A 17,836-nucleotide genomic window follows, 5' to 3' on the forward strand; every position below is an offset into this window, starting at 1 on the left:
CGGAAGTACTCCTGTGATAAGACAATTCAGCTTGGCGGTGGCTACAAACCACTTTGCTTCTGTCAAATCCGCCGCCTAGAAGTACTTTATAATGAAAATTACCCTGTAAAAGTTCTGTTGAGTTACCCTTCTTCTCCATGCTGGTTTTGTTTTCTTCCGCGTTCTCCTTCCTTTTCCGCAGGAAACAGCGATAGGCGTTAACAAAATAAAAGCATGTAAACAACATACGCAAATGCGCGATAAAAAAAATTGTCGGCGTTAATAGATTGATGCGTTAACTCGAAATTAACGCATTAATTTGCCCATCCCTAATTTAAACACATTTGCAGTCTCGTAAAAATAAAAGCATTCAAGCCCATCTGCAGTTTTGTCAAAAATAAAAGCATCCAAGGACATCTACAGTCTCACATCTTGTCAAAATAAAAGCATCCAAGCACATTTGCAGTCTCCTCAAAATTAACGCGTTCATACACATCTGCAGTCTTGTCAAAATAAAAGCATTCACACACATCTGCAGTCTTGTCAACATTAAAGCATTCAAGCATGTCAAAATTAAAGCATTCAAGCCCATCTGCAGTCTTGTCAAAATAAAAGCATCCAAGCACATCTGCTGTCTTGTCAAAATAAAAGCATTTAAACACATTTGCAGTCTCGTAAAAATAAAAGCATTCAAGCCCATCTGCAGTTTGGTCAAAAATAAAAGCATCCAAGGACATCTACATTCTTACATCTTGTCAAAATAAAAGCATCCAAGCACATTTGCAGTCTTGTCACAATAAAAGCATTCAAACCCATGCGCAGTCTCCTCAAAAGAAACGCGTTCACACACATCTGCAGTCTTGTCAAAATAAAAGCATTCATACACATCTGCAGTTTTGTCAACATTAAAGCATTCAAGCATGTCAAAATTAAAGCATTCAAGCACATCTGCAGTCTTGTCAAAATAAAAGCATCCAAGCACATCTGCTGTCTTGTCAAAATAAAAGCATTTAAACACATTTGCAGTCTCGTAAAAATAAAAGCATTCAAGCCCATCTGCAGTTTTGTCAAAAATAAAAGCATCCAAGGACATCTACAGTCTCACATCTTGTCAAAATAAAAGCATCCAAGCACATTTGCAGCCTTGTCACAATAAAAGCATTCAAACCCATGCGCAGTCTCCTCAAAAGAAACGCGTTCACACACATCTGCAGTCTTGTCAAAATAAAAGCATTCATACACATCTGCAGTTTTGTCAACATTAAAGCATTCAAGCATGTCAAAATAAAAGCATTCATACACATCTGCAGTCTTGTCAACATTAAAGCATTCAAGCATGTCAAAATAACATACTTGCCAACCTTGAGACCTCCTATACCGGGAGGTGGGGGGTCGGGGGCGTGGTTGGGGGCGTGGTTAAGAGGGGAATATATTTAAGCTAGAATTCACCAACTCAAGTATTTCATATATATATGTATATACATATATATACACACATATGTATGAAATACTTGACTTTCAGTGAATTCTAGCTATATATATATATATATATATGTATATATATATATATATATATACTTGAATTTCAGTGTTCTGTTTAAGGTGTCACAACATTGCTGTTTACGGCAGACAAACTGCTTTACGGTAGACTAAACGTGACTGCTGTTGTTGTGTGTTGTTACCGCGCTGGGAGGACGTTAATGAAACTGCCTAACAATAAACCCACATAAGAAACCAAGAACTCGCCCTCGATCATTCTACAGTTATGACGTCATTGGGCAGGCAAGCTGTTTATATTGTGGGAAAGCGGACGTGAGAACAGGCTGTCTCCACTCAGGTCCGCATTGAGCTGGAGGGGGCGTGGCCTCCAGCTCCGGCTGAATACCTGGAGTTTGTCGGGAGAAAATTTCTGCCGGGAGGTTATCGGGAGAGGCGCTGAATACCGGGAGCCTCCCGCTAAAAACGGGAGGGTTGGCAAGTATGAAAAAATAAAAGCTTTCATACACATCTGCAGTCTTGTCAAAATAAAAACATTCATACACATCTGCAGTCTTGTCAACATTAAAGCATTCAAGCATGTCAAAATTAAAGCATTCAAGCACATCTGCAGTCTTGTCAAAATAAAAGCATCCTGGGACATCTAGTCTTTACATCTTGTCAAAATAAAAGCATTCAAGCACATTTGCAGTCTTGTCACAATAAAAGCATTCAAACCCATGCACAGTCTCCTCAAAATAAACGCATTCATACACATCTGCAGTCTTGTCAACATTAAAGCATTCAAGCACACCTGCAGTCTTGTCAAAATAAAAGATATTTAAACACATTTGCAGTCTCGTAAAAATAAAAGCATTCAAGCCCATCTGCCGTTTTGTCACAATAAAAGCATCCAAGGACATTGACAGTCTTACATCTTTTTTAAAATTAAAGCATCCAAGCACATTTGCAGTCTTGTCACAATAAAAGCATTCAAACCCATGCGGAGTCTCCTCAAAATAAACGCATTCATACACATCTGCAGTCTTGTCAAAATAAAAGCATTCATACACATCTGCAGCCTTGTCAAAATAAAAGCATTCATACACATCTGCAGTCTTGTCAAAATAAAAGCATTCATACACATCTGCAGTCTTGTCAAAATAAAAGCATTCATACACATCTGCAGTCTCGTCAAAATAAAAGCGCATCTGCAGTCGTGTCAAAATTAAAGCACATCTGCAGTCTTGTCAAAATAAAAGCATTCATACACATCTGCAGTCTTGTCAAATTTTTTAAAAAAAGTATTCAAGCACATTTGCAGGTTTACATCTTGTCAAAAATAGAATAATTCAAGCATATCTGCAATATTGTCCAAATAAAATCATTATTCAAACTGAACCGCAGCGTTAAATGTCAAAATAAGAGCATACAAACACATTTTGTAGCGTTACCAGTGCTAACCTGTTGTCAAAATAAAAGCATCCACTCATCAAAGGCATTGTAGCGCATAGCTCGCTAAACAGTGGTTAGCTCGTAAGTCAGTTAGCTTGTTTATTGACGTTAAAAAAAAAAGTAAAACATTCGAAATATTCCAGCATTTTATTTACATGACAGTAAAAAGTGGATTTTAATGTTAATATCAGCAAACCCCTGATATCAAATTGCACAATTTATGATAAACCCATACTGAAACATTACCATATTCTACAAGTATAATACAATAATATTAATAGCATAATTACGGTATTCATGATTTTTGAGCACGCTGTCATTACCTTTTTTTCGCCAGCAGAGGTCGCTGTTTCACAGAGTCAGTGAACGTGTGCAAAGGCGAGCACATGCTGAGGAGGACAAACAGGAGCGACGAGTCAACACGAGCGCCTCTGCTGACGTCATCGCAGTCAGCTGAGCGTTTGTTCTCCACCTGAGGGGGAGTATTTATCTGCACATCTCCTGCGGGCACCGACAGCGCCTCCTACGGGACATTTCCCACATCAGCGACACAATAAGCTTCCTTCAAGGGATTCAAACCCGCACACAAACACTCGCATTTAGGGAGATTGACCATCGAGCCTTGTTGGCGTCTCACACTTCCACACCGCAAAAAGTTCCAGGGTCAAAAAAACCCCAACACATTTGTATTTCACTAAAGTCATTTACAAAGGATAAACATACCCCGCCTTCTGCCTGAAAAAAGGGACAAGCGGTAGAAAATGGATGGATGGAAACATGCTAGGCTATAGACTGCTAGGCGCGAGCAGCTACACAACAGATAAGCACACGCTAGCACACAAGCTGGACATACCTAATAATCATTGAACAATAAAACCACATTTGTGGAGGCGTATTAGAAAGTATCCAGTAACAAACGTGTCCGCATCATTCAACTTAAATTGTAAGTATTGCCGATAAGCAAATGACCCCTCTACTGCAACTTTTTATTTTATAGTTTTTATATAGTTTATTTATTAATTTCTTATTATTTTTTTAATTCCACTTCAACTTAAAGACAGCATATGTCCATTCCACACAGGTCATAATAACTATTCCTCCAATAATCAAACCAGGTTTTGTTGTGTGCTACCAAAGTCATTTACAAAAGGTAAACATGCTATAAGCTATTAGAAGCGAGCAGCTACACAACAGCTAAGCACACAATAGCACACCAGCTAGACATAGGTCATGATTATAAAATAGCACATATGTCAACATAAACAAGTATCAAGTAGCTATAGTTGCATATTACTTTTCACAAACAAAATCTCCAAGGCAGAGAAGCGTATTAGAACGTGTCCAGTAACAAACGTGTCCGCATCATTCAACTTATTAGATCACAAGCTTGACTTAATGAATTGTAAGTATGTATTGCGATAAGAAAATCACCCTTCTATTGCAACTTTTTACTTTAGTTTATTTTATATTTTGTATACATTTAAAATAAAAAAAATATTCCACTTCAATTTAAAGACAGCATATGTCCATTCCACACAGGTGGTAATAAATATTCATCCAAAAAGCAAACAAGGTTTTGTTGTGTGTTACCAAAGTCATTTACAAAAGGTAAACATGCTATAAGCTCTTAGAAGCGAGCAGCTACACAACAGCTAAGCACACAATAGCACACCAGCTAGACATAGGTCATGATTATAAAACAGCACATATGTCAACATAAACAAGTATCAAATAGCTATATTTGCATATTACTTTTCACAAACAAAGTCTCCAAGGTAGAGAAGCGTATTAGAAAATGTCCAGTAACAAACGTGTCCGCATCATTCAACTTATTAGATCAAGATCTTGACTTAATGGATTGTAAGTATGTATTGCCGATAAGAAAATGACCCCTCTACTGCGACTTTTTACTTTAATTTATTTTATATATTTTTTAAATTTTTTGTTATTTTAATTTTTTTTTAAATAATATTTTTCCACTTCAACTTAAAGACATCATACGTCCATTCCACACAGGTCATAATAACTATTCCTCCAATAAGCACAGAAGGTTTTCTTGTATTTTACCAAAGTCATTTACAAAAGGTAAACATGCTATAAGCTCTTCGAAGCGAGCAGCTACACAACCGCTAAGCACACAATAGCACACCAGCTAGACATAGGTCATGATTATAAAACAGCACATTTGTCAACATAAACAAGTATCAAGTATTTATAGTTGCATATTACTTTTCACAAACAGTCTCCAAGGCAGAGAAGCGTATTAGAAAGTGTCCAGTAACAAACGTGTCCGCATCATTCAACTTATTAGATCAAGATCTTGACTTAATGAATTATAAGTAGGTATTGCCGATAAGAAAATGACCCCTCTATTGCAACTTTTTACTTTATTTAATTTTTTTTAATTTTTTGTTATTTAAAAAAAAATTTAAACTATTTTTTCCACTTCAACTTAAAGACAGCAAATATCCATTCCACACAGGTAGTAATTAATATTCCTCCATTAAGCAAACAAGATTTTCTTGTATTTTACCAAAGTCATTTACAAAAGGTAAACATGCTAGACTATAAGCTCTTAGAAGCGAGCAGCTACACAACAGCTAAGCACACAATAGCACACCAGCTAGACATAGGTCATGATTATAAAACAGCACATATGTCAACATAAACAAGTATCAAGTAGCTATATTTGCATATTACTTTTCACAAACAAAGTCTCCAAGGTAGAGAAGCGTATTAGAAAGTGTCCAGTAACAAACGTGTCCGCATCATTCAACTTATTAGATCAAGATCTTGACTTAATGGATTGTAAGTATGTATTGCCGATAAGAAAATGACCCCTCTACTGCAACTTTTTACTTTAATTTATTTTATATATTTTTTAGATTTTTTGTTATTTTAAATTTTTTTTTTAAATAATATTTTTCCACTTCAACTTAAAGACATCATACGTCCATTCCACAGAGGTCATAATAACTATTCCTCCAATAAGCACAGAAGGTTTTCTTGTATTTTACCAAAGTCATTTACAAAAGGTAAACATGCTATAAGCTCTTCGAAGCGAGCAGCTACACAACAGCTAAGCACACAATAGCACACAAGCTAGACATAGGTCATGATTATAAAACAGCACATTTGTCAACATACACAAGTATCAAGTAGCTATATTTGCATATTACTTTTCACATACAAAGTCTCCAAGGCAGAGAAGCGTATTAGAAAGTGTCCAGTAACAAACGTGTCCGCATCATTTAACTTAATAAATCAAGATCTTGACTTAATGGATTGTAAGTATGTATGGCCGATAAGAAAATGACCCCTCTACTGCAACTTTTTACTTAAATTTATTTGATGTATTTTTTAAATTTTTTGTTATTTTAATTTTTTTTTTTAATAATATTTTTCCACTTCAATTTAAAGACAGCATACGTCCTTTCCACACAGGTCATAATAACTATTCCTCCAATAAGCAAACAAAGTTTTCTTGTATTTTACCAAAGTCCTTTACAAAAGGTAAACATGCTAGGCTATAAGCTCTTAGAAGCGAGCAGCTACACAACAGCTAAGCACACAATGGCACACCAGCTAGACAAAGGTCAAGATTATAAAACAGCACATTTGTCAACATAAACAAGTATCTAGCAGCTATATTTGCATATTACTTTTCACGAACAAAATCTCCAAGGCAGAAGCGTATTAGAAAATGTCCAGTAACAAACGTGTCCGCATCATGAGCTCAACTTCGTGAATTATTGTGACCACTAGGTCCGTTCCAGACAGTTGATGCTGAATATGTTCGTGTTTTTCCTCATTTCACTTGCTCAAACCTTTTCTCACATTCCACACGACTAAATGATACGGGGTGGGTATGATTCCTGCTGATATCGCATCGTATCGATATCGGTATTGTATCGGTATCAATATCAGTATCAGTATCATGTCAGTATCATATCAGTATCATCTCAGTATCAGTATCGGTATCGTATCAATATCGGTATCGTATCAAAAGTGAAAATGTTGTATCGGGACAACCTAAATAACAAGCACAAAAAGCTGTTTACCCCTTGTTTGTGCAGGTGAGCGCCCAGGTGAGATGTTTTGTGGCGATACTTGAAGGTGCTCGTTGGAGGTCAAAGGTCAGCGGTAAAAAAAAAAATCCAAAAATGATTATGGGACAAACCCCGCCATGTCGTATGTCAAATTAAAGGTCCTGACGAGGCCTTCCCAGAATGGCAGGTTTTAATCTGAAAGGGTGTTGTGACGTCTTGTTTTTCTCTGAAACGGTCTGTGTCAGGACTGGAGCACAGTAGTTTGCACACAAGAGTCTCACCAAGGACAAGCTGCCGCCCACCTGCTGCCCATTGGCACAGGAAGCAGGGGGGGCCGCAAAGGGGCGGGCCCCTGGCCTCCTCGCCTGCATGCTTGTTCTGAGCAGAGGAGCGGTCTGAGTGCAACACTCTGTGCCCCCCCCCACCCGCCTCTCTCGGGAGCGTCGAGCATGGACGAGTGCGCCCGCGCCCTGGAGCTGCTGGCCATGCTGGTCTACGCCGGGGCCTGGCTGTGCGCCCTGGGGGCCACCGTGTCGCCGCAGTGGCTGAGCATGTCCACGGCGCTGCTGCCGGTGGAACGCTACGAGCTGGGCCTGTGGGAGACCTGCGTGGTGCAGGACGTGGGCGCCGTGGAGTGCCGGCGCTACGACTCCCTGCTGGGCCTGTCCCCGGACCTCAAGCTGGCCCGGGTGCTCACCTGCGCCTCGCTGGCCGTGGGCGTGCTGGGCTTCCTGCTGGCCCTGCCGGGCATCTCGCTGGTCAACAGCTGCGGGGGCGACAGCGGCGCCAAGAGGACGCTGACGGTGGCGGGCGGCGTGCTGGGGATGCTGGCGGGGCTGCTGTGCCTGGTGCCGGTGTCCTACGTGGCGCACCTGGCCGTGGTGCGCTTCTTCGACGACACAGTGCCCGACGTGGTGCCGCGCTGGGAGTTCGGGGACGCCTTGTTCTGCGGCTGGGCGGGGGGCTTCCTGCTCCTGGCGGCCGGCCTCGTCTTGCTCGTCTCCTCCTGCTGGAGCTCCGCGGCGCCGCGCCCTCCTCGGCCCCGGCCGGCGCCGCGCTCGTCCCCTGGGGCCGAGTACGTATGAAGGAAATCAAATCAAATTGTGTCGTACAAAAGTTTTTATTTTAGCATTGAAATGTTTTACTGACTTGATTGTACTTTTCATTGAAATATTAAATCTACTTTGGCATCAAACCGTGTCCTGCTAGCTTAAAATGTTGTGATTGCAAACCAGCACGAAAAGTGAGAATTATGTCAACAACTTTGTTTAAATGTATGTTTGTTTGTTTGTTTGTGAATCATTAATGTTCCTGTGGCCAACTTTGTTTTGGTACTTCACACTGTTAGCATGCTAACTTTTTTTAGGCTATTTTGTCGCCATACACCTCAGAATCATATAACTTGCTACTTGAAACATGCTAACTGTTAGCATGCTAACTTTTTTAAGCCTAGTTTGTCACCATACACCTCAGAATCATATAACTTGCTACTTGACACATGCTAACTGTTAGCATGCTAATTTTATTAAGCTTTGTTTGTCAACATACACCTCAGAGTCATATAACTTGCTACTTAACACATGCTAACTTTTTTAGCCTATTTTGTCACCATACACCTCAGAGTCATATAGCTTGGTACTTGACACATGCTAACTGTTAGCATGCTAACTTTTTTAGCTTAGTTTGTCGCCGTACACCTAAATCATATAACTTGGTACTTGACACATGCTAACTGTTAGCATGCTAACTTTTTTTTGGCCTAGTTTGTCACTATACACTTCAATCATATAACTTGGTATTTGACACATGCTAACTGTTAGCATGCTAAAAATTTTAGCCTAATTTGTCGCCATACACCTCACAATCATATAACTTGGTACTTGACACATGCTAACTGTTAGCATGCTAACTGTTTTAGGCTATTTTGTCGCCATATACCTCAGAGTCATATAACTTGGTACTTGACACATGCTAACTGTTAGCATGCTAACTTTTTTAGCTTAGTTTGTCACCACACACCGCAATCATATAACTTGGTACTTGACACATGCTAACTGTTAGCATGCTAACTTTTTTTTGGCCTAGTTTGTCACTATACACCTCAATCATATAACTTGGTATTTGACACATGCTAACTGTTAGCATGCTAAAAATTTTAGCCTAATTTGTCGCCATACACCTCAGAATCATATAACTTGGTACTTGACACATGCTAACTGTTAGCATGCTAACTGTTTTAGGCTATTTTGTCGCCATACACCTCAGAGTCATATAGCTTGGTACTTGACACATGCTAACTGTTAGCATGCTAACTTTTTTAGCTTAGTTTGTCACCACACACCGCAATCATATAACTTGGTACTTGACACATGCTAACTGTTAGCATGCTAACTTTTTTTGGCCTAGTTTGTCGCCATACACCTCAATCATATAACTTGGTATTTGACACATGCTAACTGTTAGCATGCTAAAACATTTAGCCTAATTTGTCGCCATACACCTCAGAATCATATAACTTGGTACTTGACACATGCTAACTGTTAGCATGCTAACTTTTTTAGGCTATTTTGTCGCCATACGCCTCAGAATCATATAACTTGGTACTTGACACATGCTAACTGTTAGCATGCTAACTCTTTTAAGCCTAGTTTGTCGCCATACACCTCAGAGTCAAATAGCTTGGTACTTGACACATGCTAACTGTTAGCATGCTAACCTTTTTTTTAGCTTAGTTTGTCGCCATACACCTCAGAGGCATATAACTTGGTACTTGACACATGCTAACTATTAGCATGCTTGCGTTAGCTTTCTTCTAACGATTTTTTTTTTGGGGGGGTGGTTCATTTAAAAAAAACAAAAAACAGGGATAGTACATATTGAAGAACACAGAAGTGTAAACATGTAAGATTGTAGCCAGTGGCTAATTTTCAGTCAATGGCAAAAGATCCAAACAACAGGACAACAAGAACGTAAACAACAACAAAACAACAAAAACAGACCAGCAATTAAGTGGTAGTTGGATTTAAGTGTAAGAGTGCTTAAATGCTAAATTGCTAAGGTTAGCGATCAAACTTTTTAGTCCTTTTTTCCGCCATCAAATGAACTTGGTGCTTGACACATGCTAACCATTAGCATGCTACAGTTAGCATACTATAACTCGTACCAAGTTATCAGACGCTGGGGTTGTAAAATTTGCACAAAAAAAAAACTGGGCACCCTTTTTTGCTGACTCATTTGGTGTTGATGATGACAGGCAGGTGGAGGAGCCAAATATATTGTAGCTTAAATGTTCATAACTCGGGGTGATATCGGGTATCAATCCGATACAGGTAAAATAACGATTATCGGATCGACGCTAGCTATACATACATAATTAGCGTCTTTAATTGAGCACACAAGCTACACACGTGTAATAATCATTGGACAATAAAACAGCACATTTGTCAACGTAAACAAATATGAAATAAGCAGCCTATTAAAACTGTATCCAGTAACAAACGTGTCCGCATCACTTCACTTACAGCGTTGTGAGCTTAGCCCCATGAATTATTGTGGCCTCAAGATGTCACCAAAAAAACAATTACCACTCCACTTCAACTTAAAGACAGTATAAATTAATTCCCGGTGATTGGATTAATATTGGTTTTAGCTAATACTCAAGTACAAGTACAAGTAATGACTCGAGTATACTGTAAGTATTCAGCAATAAAACCACCCGAGTACTGAGTAACTGTGAGTAACTTTTCATTTAGAAATGCTTTTGTTTGCACATTTTACACTAACTTGTGCAGTTTTAACAGGGCTAATGTTAGCATATGCTAACTAAAACATAAAAAAATATGTACAACTTAGGACAACCTTGTTACAATATTATTATTATTATTTTCTTCATCAGTATCTGCCTTTTTTTAATCGCTATTTGCCTTTTTTATTATTATTTTTCTTTTATTGATCAGTATGTGCCTTTGTTATTGCTATCTGCTTTTTTATTATTATTATTTTATTAATCGGAATTTTCTTTTTTATAAATTTTTTTAATTGATGACAATACAATAGCGATCATTTTTTATCGCTATCGGCTTTTTTTAAACTTTTTTTTTATTGATCGGAATCTTCCTTTTTTATTGCTATTTGCCTTTTTTTAAACTATTTTTTTTTATTGATCGGTATCTGCCTTTTCATCACTATCTGCTATTTTTAATTATTATTTTTTGTATTAATCGCTATCTGCCTTTTTTTATATTTGTATATTTTTTCTTAATCAGTATCTGCCTTATTTTATCGCTATTTGCCTTTTTTTATTATTATTTTCTTTTAAATTGATCGGTATCTGCCTTTTTTTTAATCGCTATCTGCTTTTTTATTATTATTATTTTATTAATTGGAATCTGCCTTTTTTATCGCTATCTGCTTTTTTATTATTCTTTTTATTAATCGGAATCTGTCTTTTTTTTCACTATCTGCCTTTTTATTAATTTTTTTTATTGATCGGTATCTGCCTTTTTTATCACTATCTGCTTTTTTAATTATAATTATTTTATTAATCGGAATCTGGCTTTTTTTATCGCTATCTGCCCTTTTTATTATTATTATTTTTTCTTAAATAGTATCTGCCTTTTTTATTGCTATTTGCCTTTTTATTATAACATTTTTATTGATCGGTATCTGCATTTTTTTATCGCTATCTGCTTTTTTTTATTTTGTACTTTTATTCATTGGAATGTGCCTTTATCGCTATCTGCCTTTTATTATTATTATTATGATTTTTTGTTAATCAGTATCTGCCTTTTTTTAAATCGCTATTTGCCTTTTTATTATTTTTTTTTTTTTTAAATTGATCAGTATCTGCCTTTTTTATTGCTATCTCTTTTTTATTATTATTTTATTTATCGGAATCTGCTGTTTTTATCACTATCTGCCTTTTTAAATTATTATTATTAGTTTTTTATTGATTGGTATCTACCTTTTTTAATCGCCATCTGCCTTTTTTATTAGTTTTTTTTTTCTTAATCAGTATCTGCCTTTTTTTTATTGCTATTTGCCTTTTTACTATAATATTTTTATTGATCGGTATCTGCCTTTTTTATCGCTATCTGCTTTTTCTTATTTTGTATTTTTATTCATTGGAATCTGCTTTTTTTATTGCTATCTGCCTTTTATTATTATTATTACTATTATTATTATTTGTTAATCGGTATCTGCCTTTTTATTTTTTTAAGTTTATTTAATTGATCAGGATCTGCTTTTCTTATCGCTATCTGCTTTTTTTATTATTATTATTTTATTAATCGGAATCTGCCTTTTTTTAATCGCTATTTGCCTTTTTACTATTTTATTTTTTAAATTGATCAGTATCTGCCTTTCTTATCGCTATCTGCTTTTTTATTATTATTTTATTAATCGGAATCTGCCTTTTTTTTAATCGTTATCTTATCTGCCTTTTTATTTACAATTTTTTTATTGATCGGTATCTGCGTTTTTTTAATCGCTATCTGCCTTTTTGTATTAGTTTTTTTTTTCTTAATCAGTATCTGCCTTTTTTTATCACTATTTGCCTTTTTATTATTATTATTTTTTATTGATGGTATCTGCCTTTTTTTATCTATCGTTATCTGCTTTTTAATTTGTATTTTTATTAATTGGAATCTGTCTTTTTTATCGCTATCTGCCTTTTATTATTTTATTTTCTTAATCAGTATCTGCCTTTTTTATCGCTATTTGCCTTTTTATTATTATTTTATTAATGAAATCTACCTTTATTATTATTATTATTTTATCACAACTACAACAGAAGTACATACAATATATGCTCGGGGTGCAAAAAAATATATATTTTCAGATTCTTATTTGTAACTATTTTTAACCAATTCAAAAAAATCTAAAATCGATTTTTATTATTATTATTTTATTTTTTGTCAATCTGTGCAGCCCCCAAGACAAATATTTGTATTTAACTTTAAATATTTGGTAGAATTTTATTTTTTTTAAAACAGTTTTGTTTTAAGTAAAATACAACTTTATCACAGCCATTTGTGTATTTTATGGAGGAATGTAGTTCATATAGAACTGGCAACAATGTTTTTAAAAGTATTGATTTTGAATCGAGAAACAAGTTTGAAACGAGAATCCATTCTGAATCGAATCGTTACCCCCAAGAATGGAATGGAATGGAATGGAATGGTGCGATGCCCAACTAGCATAATACAGATAGCATGAAAGTATAATCAATGAATTCTGGACAATTAGTCGCTAAGTCCCGCCCCTTTTACTTGACAGCGGTTATGTTTTTCAACCAACCTTGATCAAGTGTGTACCTAATATACTGGCCATTGTCACAAAAGTGCCAAAGTAAAGTGACAAAGTAAAGTTTCAGTGTGTGGGTTTTAATAACAGCGCCACCATGAGGTGTGTTTGTCATTAACATATTCTATTTCTGTCCTGGATGGATGAATGAATGGATGAATGGATGAATGCATCACAAATGAAATTTGAGTTGTAAAAAAACCTCAGCGAGTAACATAAGCTGGTATGCTAAGTAGCTAAGTAGCTAAGTAGCTAAGGTGCTAACAGCAGGAGCTGGTTGTGTTTTGAAGGCCAGATGAGCGCTGATGGTGTGCTGATGGTGTGCTGATGGTGTTGACATCAGCTTTTGGTGTTGGTCAAAACAAAAAAAAGGGAAAAAAAGGTTCCTCTCTCGTCTGTGGAAACGCAGCGTGAAGCTAACACCGTCAGACTTCCTGCTCCGACCGAGCTAAGCTGCGTTTAATGAACGCTTTCATGAAAGAATGCAGGACAGCTGGAGGCGCACTTCATCACGCACCTTTGACTCCAAACTCCCTCTCTTTGACCACACTCTCCCTCTTTGACCACACTCTCCCTCTTTGACCACACTCTCCTTCTTTGACCACACTCTCCCTCTTTGACCACACTCTCCCTCTTTGACCACACTCTCCCTCTTTGACCACACTCTCCCTCTTTGACCACACTCTCCCTCTTTGACCACACTCTCCTTCTTTGACCACACTCTTCTCCTTCTTTGACCACACTCTCCCTCTTTGACCACACTCTCCTTCTTTGACCACACTCTTCTCCTTCTTTGACCACACTCTCCCTCTTTGACCACACTCTCCTTCTTTGACCACACTCTCCTTCTTTGACCACACTCTCCTTCTTTGACCACACTCTCCCTCTTTGACCACACTCTCCTTCTTTGACCACACTCTCCTTCTTTGACCACACTCTCCTTCTTTGACCACACTCTCCTTCTTTGACCACACTCTCCCTCTTTGACCACACTCTCCCTCTTTGACCACACTCTCCCTCTTTGACCACACTCTCCTCTTCTTCTTTGACCACACTCTCCCTCTTTGACCACACTCTCCCTCTTTGACCACACTCTCCTTCTTTGACCACACTCTCCTTCTTTGACCACACTCTTCTCCTTCTTTGACCACACTCTCCTTCTTTGACCACACTCTCCCTCTTTGACCACACTCTCCCTCTTTGACCACACTCTCCTCTTCTTCTTTGACCACACTCTCCCTCTTTGACCACACTCTCCCTCTTTGACCACACTCTCCTCTTCTTCTTTGACCACACTCTCCTTCTTTGACCACACTCTTCTCCTTCTTTGACCACACTCTCCTTCTTTGACCACACTCTCCCTCTTTGACCACACTCTCCCTCTTTGACCACACTCTCCTCTTCTTCTTTGACCACACTCTCCCTCTTTGACCACACTCTCCCTCTTTGACCACACTCTCCTCTCCCTCTTTGACCACACTCTCCCTCTTTGACCACACTCTCCTCTTCTTCTTTGACCACACTCTCCTTCTTTGACCACACTCTCCTTCTTTGACCACACTCTCTTCTTTGACCACACTCTCCCTCTTTGACCACACTCTCCCTCTTTGAGGGTGTATTTTAAATATAACATTGAGTTTTATCTAAAGTTCTTTCAGGCTGTATTTTAAATATAATATTTAGTTTGATGTAAAGTTCTTTCAGGATGTATTTTAAATATAATATTTAGTTTGATGTAAAGTTCTTTCAGGATGTATTTTAAATATGATATTTAGTTTTAACTAAAGTTCTTTCAGGATACATTTTAAATATAATATTTAGTTTTATCTAAAGTTATTTTTAGAATGTATTTTAAGTATAATATTTTGTTGTATCTAAAGTTCTTTCCGGATGTATTTTAAATATAATATTTAGTTTTATCTAAAGTTATTTCAGAATGTATTTTAAATATAATATAACATTTTATCTAAAGGTATTTTAGGATGTATTTTAAATATAATATTTAGTTTTATCTAAAGTAATTTCAGGATGTATATTAAGTATAATATGTAGTTTTATCTAAAGTTATTTCAGGATGTATTTTAAATATAATATACAATTTTATCTGAAGTTATTTTAGGATGTATTTTGAATATAATATTTAGTTTGATCTAAAGTTCTTTCAGGATGTATTTTAAGTATAATATTTAGTTTTAAATATAATATTTAGTTGTATCTAAAGTTCTTTCAGAATGTATTTTAAATACAATATTTAGTTTTATCTCAAGTTATTTTAGGATGTATTTTAAATATATTATTTAGTTTTATCTAAAGATCTTTCAGGATGTATTTTAAATATAATATTTAGTTTTATCTAAAGTTATTTCAGGATGTATTTTAAGTATAATATTTAATTGTATCTGAAGTTCTTTTAGGATGTATTTTGAATATTATATTTAGTTTTATCTAAAGTTCTTTCAGGATGTATTTTACGTATAATATTTAGTTTTATCTAAAGTTATTTCAGGATGTATTTTAAGTATAATATTTATTTGTATCTAAAGTTATTTAAGGATGTATTTTAAATACAATATTTAGTTGTCTCTAAAGTTATTTAAGGATGTATTTTGAATATTATATTTAGTTTCATCTGAAGTTCTTCCAGGATGTATTTTATTTTAAGTATAATATTTTGTTTGATGTAAAGTTATTTCAGGATGTATTTTAAGTATATTATTTAATTTTATCTAAAGTTATTTAAGGATGTATTTTAAATACAATATTTAGTTGTATCTAAAGTTATTTAAGGATGTATTTTAAATATAATATTTAGTTTTATCCAAAGTTATTTTAGAATGTATTTTAAATATAATATTTAGTTTTATCTAAAGTTATTTCAGAGTGTATTTTATGTTTAATATTTAGTTTTATCTAAAGTTCTTTCAGGATGTATTTTAAATATAATATTTAGTTTTATCTAAAGTTATTTTTAGGATGTATTTTAAGTATAATATTTAGTTGTATCTAAAGTTCTTTCAGGATGTATTTTAAGTATAATATTTAGATTTAACTCTAAGTTCTTTCAGGATGTCTTTTAAAGACAATATTTAGTTTTATGTAAAGTTATATCAGGATGTATTTTAAGTATAATATTTAGTTTTATCTAAAGTTATTTCAGGATGTATTTCAAATATAATATTTAGTATGATGTAAAGTTCTTTCAGGATGTATTTTAAATATGATATTTAGTTTTATCTAAAGTTATTTCAGGATGTATTTCAAATATAATATTTAGTTTGATGTAAAGTTCTTTCAGGATGTATTTTAAATATGATATTTAGTTTTAACTAAAGTTCTTTCAGGATGTATTTTAAATATAATATTTAATTCCTACAACAAGACTTTCCGCTATCTAACAAATGTTTGAGTAAACATTTACTTTCCACTTTGATGTTGTGTAAGAAAGTATTCCTGGAAGAAGGCATGTTTTCCGCAGAAGAACAAAATAGCGAGAGGACCAAAGAGTCCTGAACATCAAACAATAGCGATAAGTGAAGCAACTTGTAGCAACATCTCACTTTTTCCACTGAGGGCCAAACAATGACAAGTGAAAACTGCGGAGATCATAAAGAATATGTCTTTCCCAGCTGTAGTCTGTTTGGTGTAATACACTTTTCCACCACTTGTGGCAGTAATGACCTCGTCAAACAAACAGAAGAAGTCTGAAACTAAAGACAAAGAGAAATTTCTGAAGAGCAAAAACATGTTCGTTGCCATAAAGTTTAACATTTTTAAAAATGTTTTATGCCATTTTTTCCCCAAATAAACTAGTTTTTTATGGCAAAAACACAAACGATGTGAAAAAAAAACTTTCCCAAAACTTACTTCAAAGTGGAATATTTGATATGAAGTAATTGGAGCCTTGAATAAATCAATAATTCCTAACAATATTGTTATTTTAATAATTCATGTCGCTGAGATAGGCTCCAGCGCCCCCCGCGACCCCAAAGGGAATAAGCGGTAGAAAATGGATGGATGGATGTTTCATTTGTTGGTTAGCATCGCTACAAATAGCATTTAAGCTATTTGCAGTAATTAATGTTTCACTTGTTGTTTAGCATCGCTACAAATAGCATTTAAACTATTTGCAATAATTTATGTTTCATTGGTGGTTTAGCATCGCTACAAATAGCATTGTAATATCAATACAATAATATCAAAAACGGTAGATTTATCCAGAGTCATTTTCAGAGACTATTTAAAAGTTAAATGAAAAGTAATGCTTGCTTCGCCCTTCTATGGTTATCATCACACTTCTATGGTTATCATCACACTTTCTGGTCCTCTTCTATGACACGTTAAGCACACAAAATAATCCCAATGGAAAATAAAAACTTTTCAGTTTTGTTCATCAGACTTTTTTGTTTGACTTTCAGGAGTGAGCTTGCATGTTGCTATGATGTGCTGTGATGCACTAATCAGCACTAACGAGTGACTTGTTGGATGACAGTAATTGCAGTAATTTGAGTAATTAGCAGGAGAATTAGTCTGCCAGCAGGAAGGACATCAAAACAAAATTCTGAGACGATCAAACT

The 17,836-nt window shown here is 35.6% G+C and overlaps 1 protein-coding gene across 1 annotated transcript; it reads left to right on the plus strand.

The window, feature by feature from the left end:
• The first annotated feature begins 7,222 nt into the window (after positions 1 to 7,222).
• On the plus strand, positions 7,223 to 8,044 carry LOC133644376 (putative claudin-24). The gene has a single exon (XM_062038797.1). It carries the CDS (start codon positions 7,409 to 7,411, stop codon positions 8,042 to 8,044), a length of 636 nt encoding a protein of 211 aa, XP_061894781.1. The 5' UTR covers positions 7,223 to 7,408.
• Positions 8,045 to 17,836: the final 9,792 nt, after the last annotated feature.

The sequence above is a fragment of the Entelurus aequoreus genome, linkage group LG27 (assembly GCF_033978785.1).
Source record: "Entelurus aequoreus isolate RoL-2023_Sb linkage group LG27, RoL_Eaeq_v1.1, whole genome shotgun sequence".
In the NCBI taxonomy this organism is placed as follows: Eukaryota; Metazoa; Chordata; class Actinopteri; order Syngnathiformes; family Syngnathidae; genus Entelurus; species Entelurus aequoreus.

Bases quoted from the DNA above. Each gene is read 5' to 3' on its own strand.
- LOC133644376 (XM_062038797.1), top strand. From the start codon at position 7,409: ATGGACGAGTGCGCCCGCGCCCTGGAGCTGCTGGCCATGCTGGTCTAC.